This window comes from Stegodyphus dumicola, chromosome 3 (assembly GCF_044657685.1).
Source record: "Stegodyphus dumicola isolate Sdum_Otavi_A_Nest chromosome 3, ASM4465768v1".
Taxonomy (NCBI): domain Eukaryota; kingdom Metazoa; phylum Arthropoda; class Arachnida; order Araneae; family Eresidae; genus Stegodyphus; species Stegodyphus dumicola.
Genome location: NC_140770.1, coordinates 252,353,932 through 252,380,433, shown reverse-complemented (window position 1 = coordinate 252,380,433; position 26,502 = coordinate 252,353,932). Strand labels below are relative to the sequence as shown.

Sequence of the window (26,502 nt, the reverse complement as noted above, 5' to 3'; positions counted from 1 at the left end):
ATCAAATCAAGAACATTTTATAAAATTCTTGGCTTATCTCAGATTTCGCTTGCAGCTACTAAATTGCCTGCGACATCACTTTAAACGGGTTTGTCGCGCACTAGGTTGCATCTAGGGTCACATGCATGAATTGTAATGCATCTAGTACAGTAATATGGCTAATAATAATATGGCTGATAACACTTTAATAAGTGGCTGAAGAATTTAATGTCTAAGGGAAACCATAAACTAGTTAAATTGATATTTTAACGTGAACATTTAATGAAAATTATTAACAATTTTTACTCACTATTAAAATGGACGACAGAAGCACGAATATTTACAGGAAAGTTGTCACAATAAAGTAAAATAAAAAAAGTTAGCTGAGGACCTTGTATTATAATTTTTAAAAAAAGTTACTGAAAATGACATTGTTTAACAACGATCCTTTAGAAGTGATGTTTCATTTCAGCCTTTCCCACTTCAGGCACTCTGGAGGTGGCAACCAAAGGTAATGTTATATACGTATTTCTCTTTCCTTCTGCAGAAGATTGTATGAGAGCATAATAAAATGAGCCATTTCAGTCTTTCGTTCTGCTTTTCGTTTTAACTGTAGTTGATCATGAGACTTTGAAGGAGTTGAGGAGCGTAGATGTTCAAAGAAAGATTCTGAACAAAATGCTAACATGTGCTTTTATTGTATGTTATCCTGCAATTCAAGACGATACATATTGCTTTTCGATGCCAAGCGAGCCTCTGAGCATAAAATTACGCATGACCGATTCAGACTAGCATATTTGCTGAGAAGGATATATGTATTGGTTATGGCTCTAAAGCAGTGCCCCTTCATTTCTTATATTTAATAGTTTTCAAGAAATAGTTTTCGTATATCGTTGCTGGTACGACAGTCGTGGTGATCAGACGTGTCTTTGTCGATCCCACTTCTCTTGCTTTGGATTGCAGAATAACTTGTTCGGAAGCAGATTTTTTTATGATAATCAGTTTCGTGAAGTGTTTCTGCATCTGAGGATACCAAATTTGTGTTATCTGTTCCAAAGTAGAGTGTGTATTGTGCGCTTAACGACTACTTTCGTTTTGTCACATAATGCTCTATGCTGCACTGCCGGTGCTTGATGATGATAATATTTGTGTTCTCTGGAGAATATTTGATTTAGTGATATACAACTCGAATACTCCACACTCCGGATATGGCGATTTTTGTGCTTCGTGATGCTCCTGTATTTCTGATCACAGTACTTTCAGATGAAAGAGAGTGTTTAGAAGTGATTAAATTTGTGTTCCTTATAAAATGACGATTCTGGAGATATATAATATGTGTACTTTAACTGATCTCTTTGGATACCAGGTCTGAAATATAAGTTTGCTTACGTTGTTTTTGATGCAATTTTTCTATTATTGATGCTAATTAATAGCTTTTTACCTTGACTTAATTGATTTAAATGTATGAACCTTAACTATTGTAATGTAATTATTCAAGTTAATTTGAATTATACATATTATAGATATAATTTTAATGTAATTCTTCAAGTTAATTTGAATTATACATATTATAGATATAATTTTTATGTTATTTGTGTGTTCTTATATATTGTATCGTAGGCACGCTGACTTACGCCACTTTCTCTCGTATTTAATCTACTTTCGCTTTTGCGTCATCTCAATTTGCAGTTGCTATTTACTTGATAATAATAACATAACTTTTTAAATATCCATAACTAAAATTGCTTTCCTAGTTGTGAAAATATATTTATTGAAACATGTAACTTAGGACCAAAAGTTTTACATAAGTCTTTCAGTTATGGTTACAAGTGGATTTAAGTAAACTTACTTAATTACTTAAACTATTAAATTACTTAAACGAGCGGCAAACTGAATAAGAAATAATAATACAGTTTAAGGTATTGGCATGTCAGTTGTTACTTCCTCAGTAACCACTTCTTCATCAAGGATCCCTGTTGTATCCCAGACCCTGAGGGTACCATCCACTGACACAGAATACATTTTGTCGTATACCACCTGAAAATAAACCACAATTTTAGTACAGTTTTAAGATGGTAAGAATAGTTTTTAATAGTTCTAGTTGAATAGCATGTGTATGAAAATGGCGGCTATCATTCAATTAAATAAAAATTGGTATTTTCTGTATTATGTTATCCTATCCCTGAAAATCATCAGAATCGCCAATTCTACGACAAATGTAGTGGCTCACATTTAATTTAGGACACTTGTATATTTTCTTAATTTATTTGAAAATCACATTTATCAGGTATTAAAGAAAAGATTTTGGAATGTTTTTATTTTATGTTAACAACCTTTTCTATCAAACCACGTTTCCTTTCTCTGCCAAAACGCAAATTTCCAATGCAGCGATATTCAAATTAGCTAGAAAGAAGGAAATATTTAAAGGAAGTTTTGGAGGGTGAAATGAGCGTGTTCTGCCTGCTTGAAAGGTACGTTCCTAACTTTGATTCTCTAGCTACTAGAATTCTGCGACTTTGTGTTATTCTTGCCATTAGTCTTCTTTACGCCGACTTTGGTCTGAGCTTCTTTTTTTAAATGTTTGTGAAGGTTGTTAATTTTGATTTTTGTTCTAATTGAGTTTAGAAAACTTTCTAACTTGTTGAATAAAGATTTCATAGTTATTCTAACTTGTTCTTTAGTAAAACTGTGCTAAATAGAGGATAGTGTACTTAAGCGCCTTAGCTGTATTAAATTCACTACGTGTCAAGAAGTTTTCATTAAACTCTATGATTTTAAAAATATAAGGTATTTCTTCCGCCTTCTTAGCATGCCTTCGTGGTGTAGTGGTCAGCACACTCGACGCGTATTCGAAAGGTCCGTGGCTCGAGTCCCGGCGAAGGCATTGCATATTTTTCATGTATCCTGCTTCGGAATAACCTAATGTCTCTACAGTGACTCTCGAATTAAAAACGGTGGTGGGTGATAATTCTCCACCATTAGGATTTGGCCATTGGGTCCCCTAATACCCAGCCACCCTTTAAAAGGGGGAGTGTATTAGGTATTTCTCCCGCCTTCTCAGCATGCCTTCGGGGTGTAGTGGTCAGCACACTCGGCGCGTATTAGAGAGGTCCAATTCTCGAGTCCCTGGCATTGCTCATTTTTCATCTCTCTTGCGTCAAAATAACATAATGTTTCTACAAATAAATCATGCACAAATTAATTTCATCATCGTCCAAATCAAGTCATCCTCCACTGTAATCAAAATTGAAATTTTCTTTCATTATTATGCTTAATGAAGGCCTTGTAATGAAATACCCGATGTTCGACTAATCTCACATCTTTCACATATATTTGTTATGTACAACAGAATTCCATTTATTCACATTCGAAATACCTAGAATTTTAGTTATCGAAGCTATTTTGAACTATTTTCCTGTTTTCAGTTTTATTTTTGTTGATTTAAGCAACTTAAAAATAATGCTGCGTTTTTAATACGTCACTAAAATATTTGAAAATGCTTAAAATATGGATATGTATTGATTTATTCATTTCATTTAGTAATTTGTACCTGGTAAAGGGATAAATAAACCTATTAGTGAAATTAATACCCAACGTCAGGCAGACACTTCTAACGCAACAGTATATAAATTAGAAACATTAAGATAATTGCAAACTGTTCACAAAGAAAGCAAAAATTGTTTGAAATGCTGGATCAATTTGTATCAGTATATCTTCCTGAGCTACGCAGTTTCATCTTAGTGTTCTATCTCATTTTGCTTGCAGAAGATTGATTGTCTATAATAATTCTAACAGTAATGTGTATGTAACAAGATAACATTTGGCAAAGATACAGTTTTCGTATTTAAAGGAGTAACGTGTAAATTTTCAGTGCCGATTTGGAGTAATAATAGTTTCGAATAATAAGGACTATTTAATTCATCGCAATGATAACTCTTCTTAAACAGTACGTGAAACAAATTTCAAACTGATTTTCCTCCCAGACATCAGTTTTTAAAATCCTAACTTTCTGTCTAATTTTGCGAATTTTCACTAAACCTTAATCTCTGCAGAAACTGTGGAAAAATCAAATGACGTAATGTTACAGTTAAGAAATAAGTACTAAACGGGGAAAAATGAATTTTTTAGTAACTATACATAAAAGATAAATTTTTGCAGCGAGAATTTCTTGAAATTAAACTGTGGTCTGGTCCGAAGTGGATCACAGGATTTCCAAGTAATCGCCCTGGCATGTTCCGCGTTATGCTACAATAGCATATGATAAAATTTTCTTGTAGAAGAGGACATACGTAAGGGCTTACTGAACGTCTGGAAGCTACTTGAACAAAAGGAAATATCGAACAGGTTGATAACAGCTGGAAGCAAAACTAAAGTAGATATATTTACATTCTGTAAAAAATGATATATTGAACTTATTAATGAGCATTTGAAAACAAACCAAACTATTTTTCCTTAGCATTTATAAAAAAGGACAAAATGAACCGTTTTAATGAACCTCTGGAAGCCAAAGCTAAAATGAATAAACGTAAGGGTACAATCTGATGAAAGAGATATATTCATTGCCTTATTGAACACTCAGAAACATATTTCATTTTAGCCTGTAGAAAAGAATGCATTGTAGAAAAGGATTAATGGGCACCTAGATGCTAAAATAAAGTTCGTTTTACTACAATCCGTAGAAAAGGCCATATCTAATGGTTTAAAGAACGTTTGAAAGCAAAACTAAAGTATATTTCCATAAACCTTTACGCAGCAGAAGCGTGTGAAAGATAAACAATTATCTTGAATTACAAAAATAAAATCATGAATCGCAAAATCAAATTACTATATAGAGTCGTAACTGTGCTCTTTTGTATTAGCGGAATATTTAGTAAGCGAAGCCTTTCCAAAAGTAGGAAAGTGATGTATGTTCTTAAACGTTTATTTCAAGGGGTATCAAATTTCATAAACCTATTCCATATTTTTGCGGCAATATTCTATGTATCGCAAAGAAGTGTTACTTGGACCGCAGTTTATGTGTTCATGCTTGTAGTGATCTTCATACATAAAGTTGCTCTATTTTTCAAAATAAATGGTTTTATGAAACTAATAAATATTATAATGCAGTTGCGTTTTAAAGGCAGCAAAGCAACTGAGTGTTGCATTTACAGCTGGGTTATTTTAACAATTTTGATCGAAATTGTTTCATGTATTATCTCCTATCATGGTATGAGCATCGTTAATTATATGCTGTCCAATATGTTAAGTTTACCGAAAGAACCCATGATTATAATGCAACTGTTCTATGGACCAGCAGTGCTACTTTCCTCCTATATGCCAATCTATACATTCTCGATGCTTTATGCGTTAGTTTGCTACCAACTGAAGGAAGCGGTAAGAAACTTGGCGCAATCTATAAGAGACGGAGAATACACAATTAATGAAAGGATTATATACCGTTATGATTTATTGAAAGATATTGCTGAAAAAATTGATAATGAACTGTCTTTCAATGCCTTTTTTGTGGTGCTTTTTAGCGCAAGTATGATGTTTTTCCAGTTATCTTTAAAATATCACGCGATGATAGATGCTGCTCAAGTTTCATTGCATTTTATACTCAGCATTTTAGCTTTTCTTGCCATAACTATATCTGGATCACTCGTATTCGAAGCATCTCTTGATGTCTGTTCTGCAGCACGAAAACGTATGCGAAAATCGACGGCGTCAACCGAAGTCCGACAGAGATTCCGTGAGAGTATGGATGAGAAGATAACGTTAACAGTGTGGAAAATCGTTCCTCTTAAAAGAAGTTTAATTCTAGCAACTTTTGGAACGATATTTACATATGTTATGCTTCTTAATACTTTTCAATCTCAAGAATAATCCCTTTCAGACAACAAGTGAAATATTAAAACACAATAACACGCCGAATAAGTGAAATATTCTTAAACAGCACTTTTTATATATCTTTGAGCATTATATTTAGATCTGGGAACAATATTCCCTTCCTTTCATGTGAGAACGTGAAATGCCTGAATGTTTAAAAGTGGTTATAGAGGTTAACATTCAAAAATTCGGCTATTGATAATTCAGTTCTGCAAATTTCCGGCATGAATTTTAGAGCATCTTTCAAATTTACCATATTATCCCACCATTCTTTTCTGAAGGCTTTGCTTCAGCTTTTGGATCCTGCTTGCACAAGCTAACAGATATTCTTGCTTATTTCTTCTCATTTTATAATTTAATTCCTGCCCTATGGCCTTATTATGTATTCAGTAAAGAAAACAGGCAGTATAAAATGTAAATATTCTCGGCTGTAGAGCACAAAAAAAGTGGAAATGCTTAAAAAACATTTAATTGCGGTATGTTTTTGCGAATCTATTGGGAAACATACAACGCTGGTTCTTCAATATTGTATGATACTTAAAAACAGAAAGAAAGACTACTAGGATCGAGAAAACAAATGTTTGTAAGGATGCTAATAAAGGAGGAAAAGAGTTCGGAAATGGATAAAGTTCTCATAATTTAGTTTTACTTCCGCCTAAATGGAGGTGTGAAATTTTATGGTAATTCATTAAAAGAACAAGCCAAAGTGTTTCATGAGGAGCTGAGATTGCAATACAAGTGTGAATATTCCAAAGATTGGCAACATTTTTCCAAGGCGGGATACGGTAGGCAAAGATGCGGGATAGTGCATATAGGGAGGAATTTTCGAAGTTAATGCTGAACATTTCATTCCTGAAAAAGAGTACAATGATAAAGAGGCAGCCTTGTTCGGGACATATATGCCAAACAATAAAATCTGGCAACTGAAGACGCGAAATCACCATCAGGGCTTAAAGCTCTTAAAGATCGTCTTACAGTAATGCGCTGCTATAATGTTACGGATACCCACAGATGTAAGTTGCTTGTTACTAGAAAAAGGTTATATCCGAGGGCCTTCAAGAGAATAAGACGATGTCCTGCCCTAAGGTGCCAAAAGGAAGGAGTGAGTTACCACTGATATAACATTGGATTGGTTTCAAAAATGTTTTATTCCTATGGTTAAGACTCATTATAATTCAGCCAAGTCTATAGCTGAGTTGATTTCACAACTCGGTTGTAGACAACACCTAAGTTAGTTAGCTCAATTTTGGGGTTTATATTCCATTGTAGAGTTCTTTTATACAGTGTTTGGAATGATATTTGCTTTAAGTTTAGATGTTCCTGATGCACGTATCTATTTTATGTGCTCTTACGTACATTATTTTGGATTTTATAAGCAATCTTACTCTTAAGTGTAGCTACCCCTATTGTGGCGGCGACTAAATACTTTTTAACATTATTTTGAATTGTAGGAAATAACTAAGGACTAAGAAAATAACGTTTAGAGTATTTTTATGATACTGCATGCTTTTAGTTACCTACAAATTGATTTCCATGGATTTTTCATATCGTTTTCATGTTTTTTTGAACGTCTGAACTTTCAAATAGAGCTAAGTCTAGCGAGGAGACGATTTGTTTACAACTGAAAGTTGTCTTACAGCTTTATGAGACTTTTGAACTTTTGGCTTTTGAATTTTATTGTGCTTTTTATGTAAGAGCCTATTTCTACATGTATTTATAAATTTTAACTGCTTAGTATCTATTTCAATGCATGATTTTATTTAATTTTTACTGAATTTATAAAATTTTATGCACTAAATTTTGGGTTGAAATTCTTATCGTTATGTATTGAATCACTGTATTTGTCCCATTGCCGACCTGATAAGATGTCCGAATCTGAATACTACTGTCGAGTGTGAAAAAGAATTTACACATGATCGTCCAAAGTATATCTTTAATATAATATGTGATAGTAACAAAGTGGTAGAGGGTTTGAAAGAAAAACATGTCTCTAAATGTTTAATTGAAACGTTTAGTTTTGGTAGTAACAAGATCACAGAATGGATTATGCAAAAGAATTTGGAACATGCTTGAAAATCAAAAGGATCTACATAAGGAAGACAAACTAGATTTTATTGCCAAAGAAGTTTGTGAGATTGATGATTTGCTAGATCACGAGAAAGCGACAATGGATAGAGGAAGATGTGAAGAAATGTTAAGTGAAAGATACAATTATAGGAAGAAGGAAGATCCTGATTTCTGGAGAAATGAAGAAATCATCTTAAAGCCCCTCGAGGAACATATCAATGTGTATGATGAGGTAAAAAATAATATTTATCCGAAGCAAATTGGAATTGGTGTTGTAGGCTCTTTTTCAGGAAGAATGGGGATATGGTAGTTAGACAGAAGAGCAGAGAAGAATGTAGAAAATTGGAAAAAGCGGCTATTGATAACTAAAATCTTTATCAACTTTAAAGCCAAAACGTAAAAAATGTATACAGCCTAAGGTTTTTGCTATTTACAATGTCTCTAATTTTTTTTTCGGACGAAGTATTTATAGAGGCATTAAAAATGGAATGTTCAAGTGTCACTGACTATGTTAGCCCATTGTTTAAAGTGAAAGTCTTAGAACAGGAAATATCGCATAAAGATTTTCATGTTTCACGAGAAAGTTAGAATTTTATTTTAGAAGATCAGCGGATAATAATCGGTTGGGAATCTTATTCTGTAAAATAATATTCGTTCTAAACGATGCATTAATTGCCTGTCCTTCTGGCAACTAGAAAATTTTGTGAAAATACAACCGTTTGTGGAGTGTGTCCGGAGTATCATCTGCTTTATAAGTGTTCTTCCGATTTCGCGCGCTGTATTAATTACAAGGAATATAATCGACGTTTCAGTACTAAATATAATGAGGAACATGATGCTCTTTCTCAGGAATGTCCTGCGTATTTGGAAGAAATTAGATTTATTGAAGTTCATCTTGATACGTAAAATGTATTTATATTTTATTTATTTTGTGTCGGCTGGGACGTTTTAACTTATTGTTCTTGTTTGTGATTTACATTTCTGCACTCTGGTGAATATTTATAAGAAAAAGAATTTTCATTTATCTTGCATTTTGGTCTTTTACACACAGCAGCTATTCTAAATTTTATATACAATTGATTTAGAGATTGTGATTTTTGTGATTTTAATTATAAAAATTTCAGCTGACCATACCAATTTTAGTGTAAACTATTTGCAACAAGGAAGTGAACTCATATTTTATTTTTTTATATATTTATTTTCTTTTTGTCTCCGAATTCTTCTTATGTATGAAAATTTTGAACTCTAATTTAAATTACTGTGCTGTTGCTGCTTGTAGGCTCTCTGCAGTTGACAACATTATCAAAGATATACCTGATGCAATTACTTTACAAGAGCACTGCTATATTCAGAATAAAAATGCATATGTTCTGGGGACTTGGAGAGTTCCCGTGCAGAAATAGGTAGAACAGGTATCATTATCACTAAGGAACAACTTGAATTTGTTGTGGACGTGGCACGAGATTGTATTGTGGAAGTCTCCAGGTCTAATGGTCAAAAGAACTTTGGGATTATTTCGGTTTATTTCTTACTGGTAGAAGATTTGAATACTCATTTATATGCTTTAGGAAATGGTTTAAAATTTTACAATTTTAACTTTATAATTTTAGGTGATTTTAATTCTAAGAACTTTAATTGGGGTGCTACGGTACTGGACCAAAGAGATAGTTTAGTATATGATTTTATGTATTTATTTAGTTCATGATTTGAAACTTAACAATAAAGTTACAATAAAGATGATTCACCTTCGACTATTTATATGAATTTTCTTAATTTTATTATTCGCTTAGAACGAAAAAATTTGTCAACAAACTGAGAATAGACATTACGCAACTCGAAAATGAACTCGCGACTATTAGAGATAGAGACAGTTTGAATAATGTGGTCCTCAGGGTAGAAGAAACGATAAAAATAAATAAGGATAAGTTTTTTAAGGCGCAAAATAAAGAGTGGGAAGAGGACAACCTTATGGATACCTGAATTAGATATTTTAAGACGAAAGACAAAAGCTGCACGGAAAAATCTCAGATAGTTTTAGGTGTATTCAAAAAAGGCAATTTGTGGAGAAAGTAGGTTTTTTGGAAGCAGGAGTCCACTGTAGAGACATTAGGTATTTTTTGGAAGCAGAAGAAGTGAAAAATGAGCAAAGCCTTTGCCGGGAATTGAACCATGGACTTCTGGAATAAAGATGATTCACAGCAGGCTGACCACTACACTACGAAGGCATGAAAGCGAGAGAAATACCTTATATAATCTCCCTTTTAAAGGGCGATTGGGTTTTTTAGAAGATCAAATCGTCAGATCTTGGGTGTGGAGAATCATCATCCACCAGCCTTTTAGTTCGGCTCCACTGTAGAGACATTAGGTTGTTTGGAAGCAGGAGAGATGAAAAATGAGCAATGCCTTCGCCGGGAGCGGAACCACGGACCTCCCGAACACGCTCGAGCTTGCTAACCACTGCGCTACGAAGGCATGCTAAGAAGGCGGGAGAAATACCTTATAAATTAAAAGGACAAAAAGAGATTTTCGAAATTATTTGTTTAATAAAAACAAGATTTATTACGATAAGTTTTATAAATATGCCACAAATAAAGTGAATAACAAGATATTTTGTATAAGAATAATTGTAATTTGTATAAGAATAATTGTCTGCCACAGAACTTTATGATAAAGACACTCTGAGGCTGGACTATAGATCACTTTAATGATCCTGATTATCTGATCGGGGTTTTAATGATCCTGATTATCGAAATATTTATATGGAAGACGACGGGAAGGTGGAGTGAGCGTTTACCTATGAAGAGATATCTGATGTTATTTCTAACCCTAGAGATGGTACCCCTGGACCCCTGGACTTGATAGAATCGGGACTACTTTAATTAGGATTCTCTTTGATGAATTCTCCTTTTTTATACATTACTTTACAGCAAATAAAGTTTTAAAGACTTTTCCTGATATTTGGAAAATCGGAAAATTGATTTTTGTTCCTAAATCTACAAGGGGACATAGACCCATATAAAAATACTGGATAAGCTTATTTCATAAAGACCTGAACATTTTTTAACAAAAAATAATAGTTCAAATCAATATGGTTTTGGATGGTATATGCCTACCGATCTAGCATTACACAATATGATTCAACAAGTCAGCGAAAAGCCACATAGTAAATATGTGGTCTTGGTTTATTTCGATGTCCGAGGGACGTTGGACTCTTTAGCTGGTTTTCCTTTTCTATCTATATTAAATGAAATTGATATCTCAAGAAACCTATTTGGTGTAATTAAAAATTATTTGGAGAGTACAGAATTAACTTGTCTGGGCAACTCTAATACAATCAATCTTCATTATAAAATTTGAAAAGGCTATCCTCAGGACTCATGTAGTGCCCGCCTGTTCTGGAGTCTCATAGGAAATAAATTATTGCAAGAACGTGTAACTGATACGAATATTACCTGTAATGCTGATAATATTATGGTGACTATTACAGCTGAATCCCTCGAAAAAATAGGGGCTACTTCTAACCTGCTTGAAAATGTTTTTAAGAAGAGGAGTACTGAACAAAAATAGAATTTAATATTTAGAAAACAAATGGTATATTTTTCTCTCGAGGAGGGAAAAATTTAGAACCCCCAGATTTAAATATGATAAAAAAAGAATAAAATTTATGAATATATTTAAATACCTGGGTGTACTGATCGATGATAAGCTGAATTTTATAGAGCATTTTAAGTCATTACAATGAAATACAGAAAAATTGCAATTTATTATAAAAGTACTTTTACTCCGATCAACTCTCTCTAAGAAAAGCCCCACCCTGAGGTATAATTTACAATATAAGATATTTCTCCCACTTTCCTAGCGTGCTTTCGTGGTGTAAAGGTTCTCCACGCTGGGCCGGTATTCCAGAGGTCCATGGTTCGATTCCCGGCGAAGGCGTTTGCTCATTTTGCCTCCTTCAAAAAAAAAAAAAAAAAAAAAAAAAAAAACCTGATGTCTCTACAACAAAAATGCTATTATATCGAAAATTCTTTATGGTATTAGCACATGGGATGATCGAGCTGAGGAGCTGGTCAAGATAAGGCAGAAATTGGACTCATTGCAGAGGGCCTGGGCACTTGCAATTACAAGACCATTTAGAACAGTCTCGAAGAAATTTGCGTGCCTACTGGTTGGTGTACAGCCTCCCTCCCTACATTTTAAATTTACTTATGACAAATTTTGCCTAAGATATAATATGAAACAGAAAATGAAACCAGCGAAGCTTTTTTAGAGCATGATCTGAGTTTAAGCCATCCCAGCCTATTTTACGGTGTATCCTACTATAAAGACTATATTTCAACTGGAGAAACTGAAATTTATGCAGATGGATCAAGGTTTGCGGAAAAAGTCAGTTGTGCCTTCACTGCAATTTTCCACAATATTGAAATTGATTGTAAAAAGTTTACTTTAAGACAAAGGAAAACATAGGAAATTCAGTTTATCAAGCAGAATTGCTGGCAATTAAAATCCTTTATCCTGTATCAAGAAACTTTCCGCGGGGTATAGCATTAAATTATACTCAGATGCCTCCTTATCTGCACTTATGGCGCTCTTCCGCCCTTTTCAAAAGAATAAAATTGGTAATGAAATTAAGCAGATTTATTTACAACTACGAACGAAGCATATTTTGAATCTACATTGTGTGAAATCTCAAGCTAGTCATTATGCGCATGAGAGAGCCTATGCACTAGCAAAAGATGCCGTCCTGAGGGTTGAGGCAGAAAAGGTTTTTATTCAAGATTCCAAAAGAAGACATGTACTATAATAGAAGATAACTTACTAAAGACTGGAAAATTTTGGGGGACTCTCCGAAAGAAACAAAAATTATCTATCTATTAAAAGTTAGTAAATAAATGTTAATTTTAGGAGATGTAGATGTCAATCAAATTCTCACTGCGCATGAAAGGTTCCCTGCTTACTTAAAAAGTTTCCACTTCCAGGAAAATGATATATGTAAAGTTCGTAATAAATTCGGCGATTCAAAGAATTTCGTCGAGGACTGTTGCCTGACTGGGAGTTTGAAAGGAAAATATAAATTTACAAAGTTTGAAGATTTATTTAGTAACTATGAATTGTTTAGAAGATTTGCAAGAGATATTATACAAACTTTGAATGAGAATAAGAAGAATATTGGTATCGAGGACATTTAAAAACAGATCTAAATAAAGTGAACTTATAAATGTAAGATGAATTTTGGTAATATGAAGAAATTTGAAAGTAATTAAAAGTACAATTTATAAAGGTTTAAAAATTAGGAAAGAACATAGAAATGGAAGCGGAATCTCTATATACTGATTTCACCGAGAGTGTTTGAGATGTATGTAGTTGTTTTACGTGTTAAGATTTTATTTCTTTTATAACCCGTTTATTTCTTTTGAGTTTCTTATATTCGTTTTGTGTGATTGTATGGTCTGGTGTTTATATTAGCTTTGCAACCTATCACCGGATGTTTATTAAGTTTGTTATGTTCCGTTATTTAACCATTTATTTTGTTATGTTTCGTTATTTAACGTTCGTTTGTTGTTGAATTGGCCTGTCCTCTCATAGCCATCATAGCCATGTGGCGTCATAGCCGTAGCCCATAGCCCTCACAGCCATATGGCAGGCTTCGCCTGCTAGGTGGCTGGGGACCAGCGTTTAGGACTAACTAACTAACTCACTATAACTCAGTTGGTCTAGACCCTAAATGTACGATAGTTCTTATTTTAGATAACAGATTCGGCACATCTAAAATCCGATTTTCTAGTGAAAGGTTAGTGTTGCCTACCTCCCACTGAAGTGCATATCAGTAATCCAACTACAGGACAATGGTGTTATGCGTTCAACGATGTGTGAAAATCGATCTCCATTAATGAATTGCTTCGTGAGTTTAGTTAATTCAGGCACCCCAGCTTATAGTAGCCAGGTTAAACACGAATTTAACATTGAAGGAAACAGCGTAATGTGTTGCCAATACGTGAAAGTCTATGAAAAAATAAACATCGAAAAAATAAATGGCTTAAATTGTGGCCAGGTTTAATGTTCACTTCCCCTTCTAACGAAGACACTGGAAATAATTTTGCAGATGTGAAATTTTCCGAAGAAAAGCAGCTTATAATGAAACTTCTTGCTAAGGGAACTTGAACTTCTTCTTCTTATAAGAGATTCCTTGGAAGACTTAACTGATTCTAATGCTAAGGAGGTTTCATCAGTTAAAAATGAACAAGTTTTTACTAAATGGATAAATATTGATAATAATGTGCCTATTATTTATCAGTACTCTGATTCCGATATCTTAGATATCGCTAAATTTCTGGAGAAAAATGCTTGCACAGGTAGTGATGAAAATGAAACAGAGTTGAAAATGAGGAAAATGGGAGATAAACAACCTCTGTTGACATATTCAGTATGTTGTCACCCGAGTTGCTGATTGGTCTGGAATAGCAAAGTTTTGTAAGGGGAGAAGATATCTGGAATGATTATTAGCCAAAAGACAAATTTATAATAGAAAGAGCTGCCACTGAATGATATATTCAGAAAAATAGCTAGGAAACAGAACCTAGAATATTGCCTTTTACACTTTACAATTCACTACATTTAGCTTCAAGTCAATCGAGGGGTATTGTCTCCACCACCAACAATTCCTCCACAAACTGATGCATTTTATATTGTTGAGGATGCTCTTACTGTCAGTCATGATATTGATAATTTTGATAGCCCATCTGCAGTTTAGCTATTCGATATGTGATAATAATTAAAATTTAATAATATAATAATGATTAAATTGAACAATAATGGTACAATAATGATCAAATTGATATTATTTTATTTAATCGAACTAAAGTTCTGAAAAAAAAAACTGTTTTATTTAAAATAATTAAAATTCTGTTTTCTTTAGATAATGAATATTAATATACTTCATTTGCTATTCATTTTGCGTTAATTTTCAGAGACTTATACAGACAAACATTTTCTGTTAAATATACAACGTATTTAATCATAAAAAGTCCAGTATTTTCAGAAATCTGGCTTTCCTAAGGTCTGGCGGTTGCCTCAGTTTTGAATGTTAATCTGTATAATTGTGTTGTTCGAACAAAGTGGTCAAACAGGATCCTGACGCTAGTACTTCAAATTAAAAATTTTATGGAAATGCGGTAGATAATTTAATAAAATATTTTCAGAGGTGGAGCTGAGGTAGGTTTTTTTTTTTTTTTTTTTTTTTTTTTTTTTTTTTTTTTTAATAAACACCGCATTTAAATTTTTAGAAGATCCAATTAGAGAAAAAAAAGACGGTTTATTAAAGTAGCTATTATGCTTCAATAAATTAAATAAGCAATCAACTTTGCATAACATTTCATGTGCAAAACTGGGGAAGTTATTTATGTTTTCAAAACCACGAGTATAAAATTAATAGGGTTAGTTTACTCACTTTAGCATCCAGTTTTGATCACTTTAGCAATTACACATTAATTGCTAAAGTGATCAAATTTTGTTTCGTTGTTTTTCCCTAAATCTTCAGAAAACTGGTAAAAGATAATGAGAAATAATCTAGGTTAGTAAAGTCGTTTTTTAATATATCCAGGAATTTTGTACGTAAACGTGTAGTTTTTTTACTTACTTTTATCTGATAAGAAAATAATGAACTTTTTGCAAACTGAACTTTTTCGTGCACTAGTTAAAGAAATAAATAGTTAAATTTGATATTTACAGAAACTTCCTACCTGTTCTTTGCATAAAATTCTTACAAAAATCTGTTCCTTCAAGTATTTTTAGCCCTTTGCCCCTTTGGACTCCTCGGAAGTACTATTAATTTCGTTTTGACAATTTGCGTTGATTCACTATAAACGGCGAATCACCTTCTAAATTGTTGCCACCAAACATTAGAGCCCTGTATTATATTTAAAGAAATTAAATAATGAAAAATCTGCATAAATGTATGCATGTTTCTCGCATTGTGATAACACAACGTACTTAGAGCCATCCAGTTATGAATAACGTACTTTTCCACCCGAATATGGGCATCTGGGGGCCCAAATTTGGAATTTGTTTTATTATCGATATCATATTTTGTAAAACTTTAACGAATTTTTGATTAACAAACTCAACGATTTCAAATCGAGCAATGGCAACACTCTACGGAAAAAACAAATATCCAGCGCACGAGATTGTGAATCGGAAATTCTAAAGATATGTTCTTTTAAATATTTTGTGATATTGCTGTTGATTTGAATTTTATTGTTTAAGCGCAAAAAACATTATATTTAATAAGGTAACATGCAAAACATTAAAAAAACGCCCCTTTGGGAGTAATGTAAAATCTGAAAGCTTTTTTTTTTTTTTTAATTTCTTATTTCTATAAGACTCTTCAAAGCTGAAATTGTCATATATTTTTATTTTTCGTTACTTCTGAATATTTAAAATTATGCGGAATTTATGACGATTTCTGTGCAACCATTGTTATGCCATTTTATTCCATTATTATTCTTTATGCTATTTATTTATTATAACCATTTTATTCCGTGATTTTTTTAAGCAATGTAAAAATGCCGGAAATACAGAGGATACTAAATTCATATGAAAATTTAATATTTGTTTCAATGAAATTTACCATTATTTTGTTGTTGTTTATAAGTATTTAACAGTAGTGTACCAAACGCTCTCTTATTTCAAGAATTTGCAGTAGACTTTCTGATGGTCTTACGGATTTTTTTCATAATTGGAAATCTTCTTTTAGAAGGATTCTTGTAGTGCTGAATAAATAATATTCATTTTACTATTGTGAAATTTAGGCAAGATTTTCGGGGAAATTAATAAACTGCTCCATTGGTATAACAAATTTATGAATTACTTACCTTAGGTTACCGTATTTCTTTTGCTACTAGAATCAGAAGGATGATTTTCTTTTGTTTAATGATAATTATATCCTTTCTCTGTTACTTTCATTTTGTTTACCATATTTAAATATTTTTTTAAACAATGTTAACAGTTTCTGTATCTAAATTTTAATTTTTACATTGGCATAGCCTACCTGATACGGTAAAATGTTTAAAAGTAATTCTGCTTGTTTTAATATAATAAAACTAAAATTAAAGATCTTATATAAAATGGAATTTTCATTGCAATATATTGTATATAAGAGTATTAAAGAGTATAAAAATGAAAGTATGGGAAAATTTGTTATCTTTGTTCTATTTTCATATGCTTTAATTAATTTAACTTGAATTCTACATTTACCTGTTCTTTAGTTGCTTTGCGTGAAAAATTTAAATTAATACACTGCTGGCCATTAAATTTTCTACCATAATTTCATCATTGGTCGCATAAGTATAGTCTCGCCGCACTTACTAAGTTGCAATTCCGTCCCCGTTTTGAGGAAGAACACCCTGAAGACAGTCCTAGAGCTTTCCACTTCTCTTTGTCTATTACCAACCTCTCCAGAGGACTTCCAGCTAGCCGTGTATTTTGAGCGTCCTTGTCGTATAGACACTGTACGCTTACAAACATCCATGCCTTTTCTTCGATTCAAACCCGCACCCATTGGTACGCAGTCAACGTCACTAATCATCATACCAGAGGGGTAGCTAAATTGCTGCAACATAAAGGCCGCAGGGAGGAAGGTCGAGAACGTTTTTGTTTATAATTAAATAAAACCTTAAAGATATTTTACTAATCAGAAAATTTATTCAGCGAAAAATTTATTCTATTTGCTGAAACACGCATTCTATTATTTTTACTATTACTCAAATTTTTCAACGCGTTTTTTCGAGCATTGCCCAGAGGGCGGTAATCGGCTCTCAACTCATTCTTTGACAAAGAACGTCCCCTCATATCTCATCAGAAGGCTACCGATAAGCGATGTCGACCCCGCTGTGATTCACTAAAGTAGATCCTCCAAATGAAAAGTGACACTTTTATTAATAAAGGCAAGACAGGTGTAATTATTGTATTCCTAAAGCAGCATGCATTTTTTTTTCTTTTATGGCTAAAACATTGTAATTGGTTCATTAGATAACTAAGTTCATGATAATTCCTAGTATCCTGCATAAAAGCTGTACAACGGAAAGAAAATATGATTGCTTTATGATTGATATTAAGGAAGCGATAGTATATCTTGCTGTTCGAAACGTTCGTGTGAAAGTATTATCATGTGCGGAAAGTTTTCAATAATTGAATTTGGCTATTAGATGGCGTGCATGATTAGCATTGGCTAGTGGAAAAAAATGCAGGAAGTGAGGAAGGCCGTGACAACGTAGTTTGTGTTGCAGTGCAAACGAGATTAAATTATTTTCCAAGACTTTGCTCATCACCTTTCGAGCAAAGGAAATTAGAGTAAAATACTTTGAGTTTCATTGATCCCAAACAAAACCCTGCCAATCTAAACTTTCTTATCTGCTAGATTTCTCTCCTCTGACCCAACTATTGTCTCTTATTCAAACGGTTCTACGTTTTCAAAAAATCCAAGCAACATGAGAAGACGCGACGATCATTCAGTGACAGATGTCAACTAAGACATTATGCTAATGGTTCCAGGAATATAAGGAGCGCTAAAGAAACTGTGTGAGCTTCCGTGGTGTCTAATTCGAAAAAAGACAGACAATATTTTTTACATTTCAATTAGAACTGTCATCGAGATATGTTTTGCGAAATTTTTTAACATGTAGCAGGTGTTCTAGAGTTCTATACTCTAAGTTTAGGAGTATATTCTTTGAGGTAAATTGTTTTGAGAAAAAGATGCTGCGAATTGGTTGAAGCAGCACGGAAAAGAATTATTCAATTATTTTAATGGTGGTCGTTATGATGATGATGATGACGATGACTATGACGGCTATGATGGACTATGATGAAATTAATACTTTTAGTAGTAAAAATTTATCTTAATCATAACATTTCTGATGCGAATTAAATTTTCATGATATGTTTTCTAAAACTTAATGTTCAGAAAATTAAAACCCTACCATGTGTGTTCCTTTATATAAACTCATCTATGATAATACATTTATGTATATTTGAAGTTATGTCAAGTACAAATATTGTTCATCTCTATTCGCATCTGAAAAAAGATGACTAGAATAAGTATGTATCCATTTATAAATGTTCATATACTAATAGTTCGTATCCTTTTATGAAATAATAGTCTTAAGTGATTTTCATTCAATTCCTTATAGTTGAGTATGACTATTAATTTATGAACAGAGATGTACTCGTGTGTATCAACTGCAAATAGTAATTAATCTCTGTTTGCATTTGATAAACACGATGATTTTCTCATTTTTATTTTTCCTTATCTATCTTCATACAACGCATAAAAATCAACTTAGTAAGAGAAACATGTTATTAAAATAACCTATTCTTATTCAAAAGATCATTTATCTGATTTCATTTTATATTTTCTTCTATTGTTTCTGACATTATTTTTAGTTTGGTTTGAGTGTATCTGTAAATTAAATATAAAAAATATTTAAAACTTTTTTTCTCTATCTTCTATTATGAAATTTGAGATATTATTAGATGGTGCTTATTAAACTCAATTACATCAATTTTTGTTGATCAATTTCTTAAACTCAATCCAATTTTATTCCTCCATGTGCTTCGCTTACCTCAATCTGAACTACTGCTTTGGCATGTCCTTTGAAAATTCTTTTGCATTCTCCTGTCTTTGCTTTGAACATCCTGCTGGAAGTATCCGCACATCCTGTGTAAACTGTAGAAAGATTAAAAGTTTCATATTTAATCAACGTAGATTAGGTACACTACCTTGTGTTAATATTTTTCATATACGTAAATGTACGCATAATGAAAGACATCAAAATGACAAATATCAAATTGAGATAAGTTTTCAATAAGAATGTGTCATTGCACAATGACAAAAGAAGACAAACGTTTGCCCCCTCTAAAAGAAAAGAATACCTTAATTGTCCCTTTTCAATTAGATAAATTACATATTAAATTTCGAGTTTCATACTTCAAAAGATTCTAAACAGATTCTGCAGCGGTGTCCGAATTAAAAGGTGGTAGAAGACGATTCTTCACCACCAATATTTGGTGACTGGGTTCCTTAATCCCCAGTCGCCCTTTGAAAGGGGGAGTACATAAAGTTTTTTCTCTCTCATTTCTGCATGCCTTCGAGGTGTAACGGAAGTACACTCAGTGCATATTCGAGAGGTCCAGGTTCAAGTCCTAAAAGGGCACTGCCCATTTTTCACGTCTCCAGCTTCAAAAAATAACCTAATAGCTCTACAACTCTAAACATGGCGCCCGAAGTGAATGAAGTGAACAACAATTCACCGGGTTTAGAAGAATGGGTCTATTTCTAACCAGTCAGTCTTTAAATGAGAAAGAGAATGTAAGTCATTTAATCCTTCTTTCCCACACGCCTTCGTGGTGAAAGTGACGGCATGCCCGACTGACAAACGGAAAAGTTTTGTTTCAAATATCACGAAAGGTACTTGTGATTTTTCACATACTTGCTTTGAAAAGTCTAATTCCTCTACAGTTTGATCGAACAACTGCTCTGAGTTTTGAGTTTTCTAGCATTACATTTTATAAGTAAGCTACCCGGCATTGAAAATATAACAGCAAGAAGGGTCGGCCAGAAAGTGATGAAACTCGACAAACGGAGCGAGATAGTAATGAACAATAAGTGATCTTTATTTCGAAATAATGTGTATAATACAGAGAGATAACAGCGTCAGCTTAGTAGGCTGTAGGACCACACTGTACGGCGAACACGAAGAACCACGTCTAGGTACAGAGTCAATGAGACTACGGATGGTGTCCTGAGAAATGGCTCTCAATTCCCTGTCAACCATTTGCCACAATTTGTCTCCTGAACGCGGTAATGGCAGGGTCTGCAAATAGTGTCCAATCAATGTGTTCGATTGGTGAAAGATCGGGAGAGAACGATGGCCAGGTAAGCATCTATACACCTTGCAAAGTATGTTGGCTGATGTGAGCTGTGTGTGATCTGGCGTTATCCTGCTGATAAAGGGCACTGGGCATTCCTTGAAGGTAAGGGAGTATCACCGGCCGCAGCATATCATCCATATATCGTTGGGCCGTCATAGTGCCCTGAATACGAACTATAGGTGAACTGGAATCGTACGCAATTGCGCCCCAAACGATGATGCCGCGTTGTCGTGCAGTGGGACGTTCCACAACTGCTGCCGGATTGGACCTGTCTCCACATCGACGCCACACTCGTACGCGGCGACTATTATTGGAGAAACAGAAGCCTGAACTCCTCTGAGAACACAACTTTGTGCCATTCCATCGTCCACATCGCTCGAGCCGTTGCAGACGTTGGCGTCTATGATATGGGGTCAAGGGCAGTCTTCTTAACGGACGTCACGAGTGAATGCCACTAGCCAATCGACTGCAAATGGTTTTTGTCGATATGAGAACTTCCAGGGTTCTTGAACTTGCTGCAGAATGGCGGTAGAAGTGACTTGCGGGTTCGTCACTGCTTCGGCGGATGCGTCGACCCACGGTTCCTGACGTCACTCTGGCTGCACCGGTAGCGTAATGGCAGACCGCACATTGAGTTGAACAATGTTAAGCAAATTTCGCTTACTGCGCATGCTTGATGGTGTACCTTTGGCGCGGGGAGAAATATTGGCGACTAAGCAACCCTACGCTAGCTTATTCGTGATCACCATGGCTGTCGAGTGTGTTCGAATGATGTTTACAACTGTAATGTTGTGGAACTTTGCTTATTAGTTATTTTAACGTCCATACCGATTGCACTTGCTTATTTTTCTAATATATATTTCATTGTAATTTGTCAATAACAGTGCATTTAATATTTGTTAACATATGTTCGTAATAATTCGTTATTTAAATGTAATTTGTTTACATGTTATAATTCAGTAATTGTAAACTGGAGTATCTCGCTTAGTTTGTTAGCGTATATTCGCGCTTTTATTTCTTCATTTCAAAGAATTTAATAACTAGCATTAAGGAATTGTAAAATTTCTTCAGTGTTATTTGCAAGCACTTGTTATATTCCTCAGTGTTTCTTTATGTATGTACGAATGGAACGTATGGTAAATCCTGAATTGTTTTTATTGCTTAAAAGTATAATGAATAAATTTTCAACTAATATATCCTAAATTTCAGTCTTTTTCTGAACGAAAATTTGTACAGTTCCAAAGGTCCGTCGATGTGGAGACAGGTCCAATCCGGCAGCAGTTGTGGAACGTCCCACTGCACGACAACGCGGCATCATGTGCAAAATTTCATAGGTATTATATTTTACATTTTGAATGCAAACACTGCTTCAAATTACTTCGCAATAATTTCAGCTTTCTACTTGTTTGAGCAGTACAGCAAAAAATAGTATTTTAACACAGTAATTAATTTACATTTACATTATACTCTACGAAGATTTAAACGCCAGATTTGTTTACAATCAGATGGCGGTACATCTACCATATACCGTATTTATCTTCTTTTCAAATAGCGCCAACATAGTAATTACGCCAAATTGTTTTTTGGGCATGCGCAGTATGCGACATTCGTTTAACACTGTTCAACTCAATGTGCGGTCTGCCATTACGCGCACCGGTACCCCTCGCATTTGCAACATTTCCTTGTTCCAACCACCGTCGCCATAGCGGGTACACTGCGGACTTGTCCAGGTGTGTGTCAACTAAGATTTACTATATGGACCAACCTGCCCTTCTCAGTCCGATCACCATACCCCTGTATCGTCTGTCTGCTGGAACAGCCTCCGTTGACCACGACCTGGCATTCTCTGCTATTACACTATTACACGTGTTCTCTGAGGAAGAACAAATTTTCTGCGATGATTTCCCTAGTAGAAACAACAGCACTAAAATCGAACATTCTGCTTGTTCCTTCACTTATATCTTCTTCAACGTACGCTGGAGAGCTGTCCATTTCACATCATTCATCGGTGACGTGCGGTTACGCTGAAATTTGCGTAATTTTCAAGGCATTCCTTCATGGTGTTGCATTATCAGTGTCGGGTAGTGTAATTTGAGGATAGCTTTTCCATAAGACCTAGTCACATTTTTAGTAAACTATTATTAACCACTAAAACATTTTTAATAAACTATTATTAACTAAACATTTTTAATAAACTATTATTAACTAAACATTTTTAATAAACTATTATTAACTAAACATTTTTAATAAACTATTATTAACCACTAACTAATTAGCACTTTAAGATTTTTGTGTAATAAAGGATGTTAACAGTGTTAATACTCTCAACTAAATCTTATATTTTACAAACGAGTAGGTTACATAATAAGGGCTATTTATTTGTGTTTTAAAAGAAAAAATTCAAAGCATTCTAATCACATTGAAATATCAAGTAACTTACCATATCCATCATAATACTTGATGCATGTTACACTATGTGTATGTCCTCTGTAAACCTTTATACATTCTCCGTACTCCATTATCCATGCACGTGCGGTCTGATCTGTACTGCATGAGTACAACATTTTATTATGGGCCTGAAATCAGAAATAATTATGAATTATTATGAATGATTTAGAGAATAAATGCTGGATGACTTTATTATTTTTCACTCAAACGTTTCGAAAAATCATATTTATTACAGATTAAACATAATTTTGCAAAAACCACAAGATTAATTGAAATAATTATGTTTTTCTTTAAGTTAAATTTCTTACACTTCCCAAATGTTCTCGTGGACTCTTGGTTTTACATATTCGTACGGATTGTTAATATATTTCGTAAAATCATGAGTTTGTAAACTGGAAGTGCCATTTAAAAAAATGAAAATCGCAATTTGTTCTAGTTTTTATTAGTTATAACTTCAAGAAACCATACTAATTTTTTGGTTTGCTTCATAACTACACTTTCATTATTACACTTCGTATCTGCATGTTGAAATCCGTATTAAATTTGAGAAATTTCATCATCTTCTGTGAAATTCTTTAAAAAGGAAAGCAACAGAAAAAGAAAAATATTCGAGCTTATACTTTCCTTAAAGCATAATTTTGGTTTGTAAATGAAAGTGAAAATTAAAGTTGGTTCTATACGGTAATTTTCGGAATTAACGCGTTTCATTGTACGCAGAAGCAGTTTAGTGATAGGAAGTTCCTAAAAACGCACCTACGAGTTCATTACATATACTACACCCTTTTATTAACTTGCAAATTAGAGTTGCAACAGTCAGAGTCGATTCAAATTCATAATCTCTTATACGTCCAGAAATGAGAAAATGAATGAGATAATAACGGAGCTGATAACTTGTATCAACGCATTAATATTGAATCTGTGTCAAAGCAAAATTCAAATATATTATAAATTATGTTGTTTAATTAAATATTGGTGCGTTCTAAGGGCTCGTGGATTTGGAGTAATTGATGACAACACTTGAACAGTCAAAACACAATTTATTCGTCAGTATCACACAGAACTGTTCCAAAGACGCTTTATGGTCGTCTAAAAATTACGATAAACACGCTGAAACAATCAGCATCACATCCTTCAAGCTATCAAGCTATAGGGTATTTTCTTCCTCCATCTACCATGCCTTCGTGGTGTAACGGTTAGGACGAATGGCGCGTATTCGAGAAGTCCAGGTTCGAGTCCTGGCGAGGGCATTGTTTATTTTTCGTGTCCCCAGCATAAAAACTCCATATGACCCTACAGTGGCGCACGAACTAAAAGATGGTGAATGATAATCTTCAACACCGGAACTTGGTGATTGGGTCCCTTAACCCCCAGTCGCCTTTTAAAAGAGGTTACCTTTCTGCATGCTTTCGGCGTGTAACGGTAGCACACTCGGCCCGTATTCGAGAGGTCCAGGTTCAAGTCCCGGCGAGGGTATTGCACATTTTACACGTCTCCTGCTTCAAAATAACCTAATGACTCTAAAAGGCTATAATGGTGAAAACAACTAACTTCACGTCAAAGCACTAAAGTACAGCTCCCGACTCTGTCGAAGTTAATCTCAACTTAAGACACTACTATTGAACTCTACATTATCTTATACTCCGCGTACAGCAGCGTATATATAGCTTTTGACCTACCTTCGAGAGCACTCTGGAGAAAACCGCTAAGAATGCGTTCTAGAATGTTCTCGCTCAGTCTGTAGCATATCGCCAATTTTGTCTCCAAATGCGGCTAAATGGATGGTTACGCCCAAAATCTGGCAACTCTGCCTTTTCTTGCCGCTTTCTGGCAACCCTAATCACGATTTGTGCGGAAGCTGCCATGCCGCAGCTGGACATTTCGTGACATAAATCCACCATGACACGAAATTTTGATCACTCGCAATCTCCATTCTCTATGTAATCCTATATGGCAGCCAAAGAATGTAGTACGCAAGACCGCCTTAGCTGTAACTGAATCCCGCTATAAACGAACTCAAGGGACCTAAAGTTTGGTTCGTTACAGCCGATGGTTCATTGTATCTGATTTTATAAGGAAAAGAAAACAATCATCTCACAAAACATGATGATTACAAAAATTGTCTTGATATAGAAAGGGTTATTAGTATCGTTATACCTTCCAAAAGACGTTAATAGTATTTTTAACTTTAAAAAGTGTTAAAAGTTGATGCCAGTTATTATTACGTTTAATTAATGTATTTCTTCTCCCCTGTTTTGAAATTTCCCCATACGTTAATAATTTTACACGACAAATTACCTAAAAAAAAAAAAAAAAAAAAAAAAAAAAAAAAACCATGGTTTAGATTTATCCTTCCAATTACACATTTCCATCTAAAATACTCATTTATCATTATGAATAAGCATCCAAACCTTGAGTATAGTGTTAAGGAACTTTGTACCTCTTTCTTATACCTAATGCCTTATACCTCCTTCCCTACACCTTTCGGGATGTAATTGGAAAGTGCATATGGCTAGTATCGGAAAGTCTGGAGTTCGAGTCTCGGCTAAGGCATCGTTCCTTTTTCGTATTTCCTGCTTAAAAACGTAATAGACACTACACAGTTTCTTAATTGGCATAGTAACACTGATATATGTATTACCTATGAGTTAATATGCATGTCAATATGTATGAAAGCAAATGCAGCGTAGTGAAACGTATCCTAAATTAAGATACAGAAAATGAATTGGCAGTAAGAGCCATTATTCTTCGTTGCTCAAATTCCAGACTTTAAAAAAATAAATAAATAAAAGAAATAAATAAAAATAAAAACACCACCCTGAAAGCTTTCAGATTTTATACTGAGCCCAAACAACGGGGTTTTTTTTAGCCCAGAAATGCTTTATTTCATTTTGACATTTTGCGTCGAATCCCTATGAGCCGGCATATCACTGTGGAAATTGTTAATATTGTGATGCTTCTTTGGCAATATGAAGCAACTCCAATGATGGAACACAGCAATAACTTTTATTTAACACTAAAAAAAATGGCGACATACAAACAAGAAGAGAAAACATATTCTAACATTTAAAAATAAATTACATTCTTCGTGCGAGAGTCGCACGAGGCACTCGAGTCTGGTTTCAAATATTGCCATTCACAAATACCTTAATGTTCATCTATTTAAATTATTTAAACTACAAGATTTTAATATTATTTAAAGCTGTTACAATATTTAAAGCA

General features: G+C 33.9%; 1 protein-coding gene across 3 annotated transcripts in view; it reads right to left on the bottom strand.

Moving 5' to 3' along the window:
• Positions 1-1,729: 1,729 nt before the first annotated feature.
• The window catches only part of LOC118201233 (uncharacterized), a 75,727-nt gene continuing 50,954 nt past the window's right edge, over positions 1,730-26,502 (bottom strand). For all 3 annotated transcript variants that reach the window (XM_085814050.1, XM_035373292.2, XM_085814051.1), the window contains 3 exons: positions 23,276-23,411; positions 19,527-19,630; positions 1,730-2,016 (listed from right to left, as the gene is read on the bottom strand). In XM_085814050.1, the coding sequence (XP_085670176.1) occupies positions 1,894-2,016; positions 19,527-19,630; positions 23,276-23,411 (363 nt within the window). In that variant the 3' untranslated portion in view covers positions 1,730-1,893. The remainder of the gene's footprint in view (positions 2,017-19,526; positions 19,631-23,275; positions 23,412-26,502) is intronic.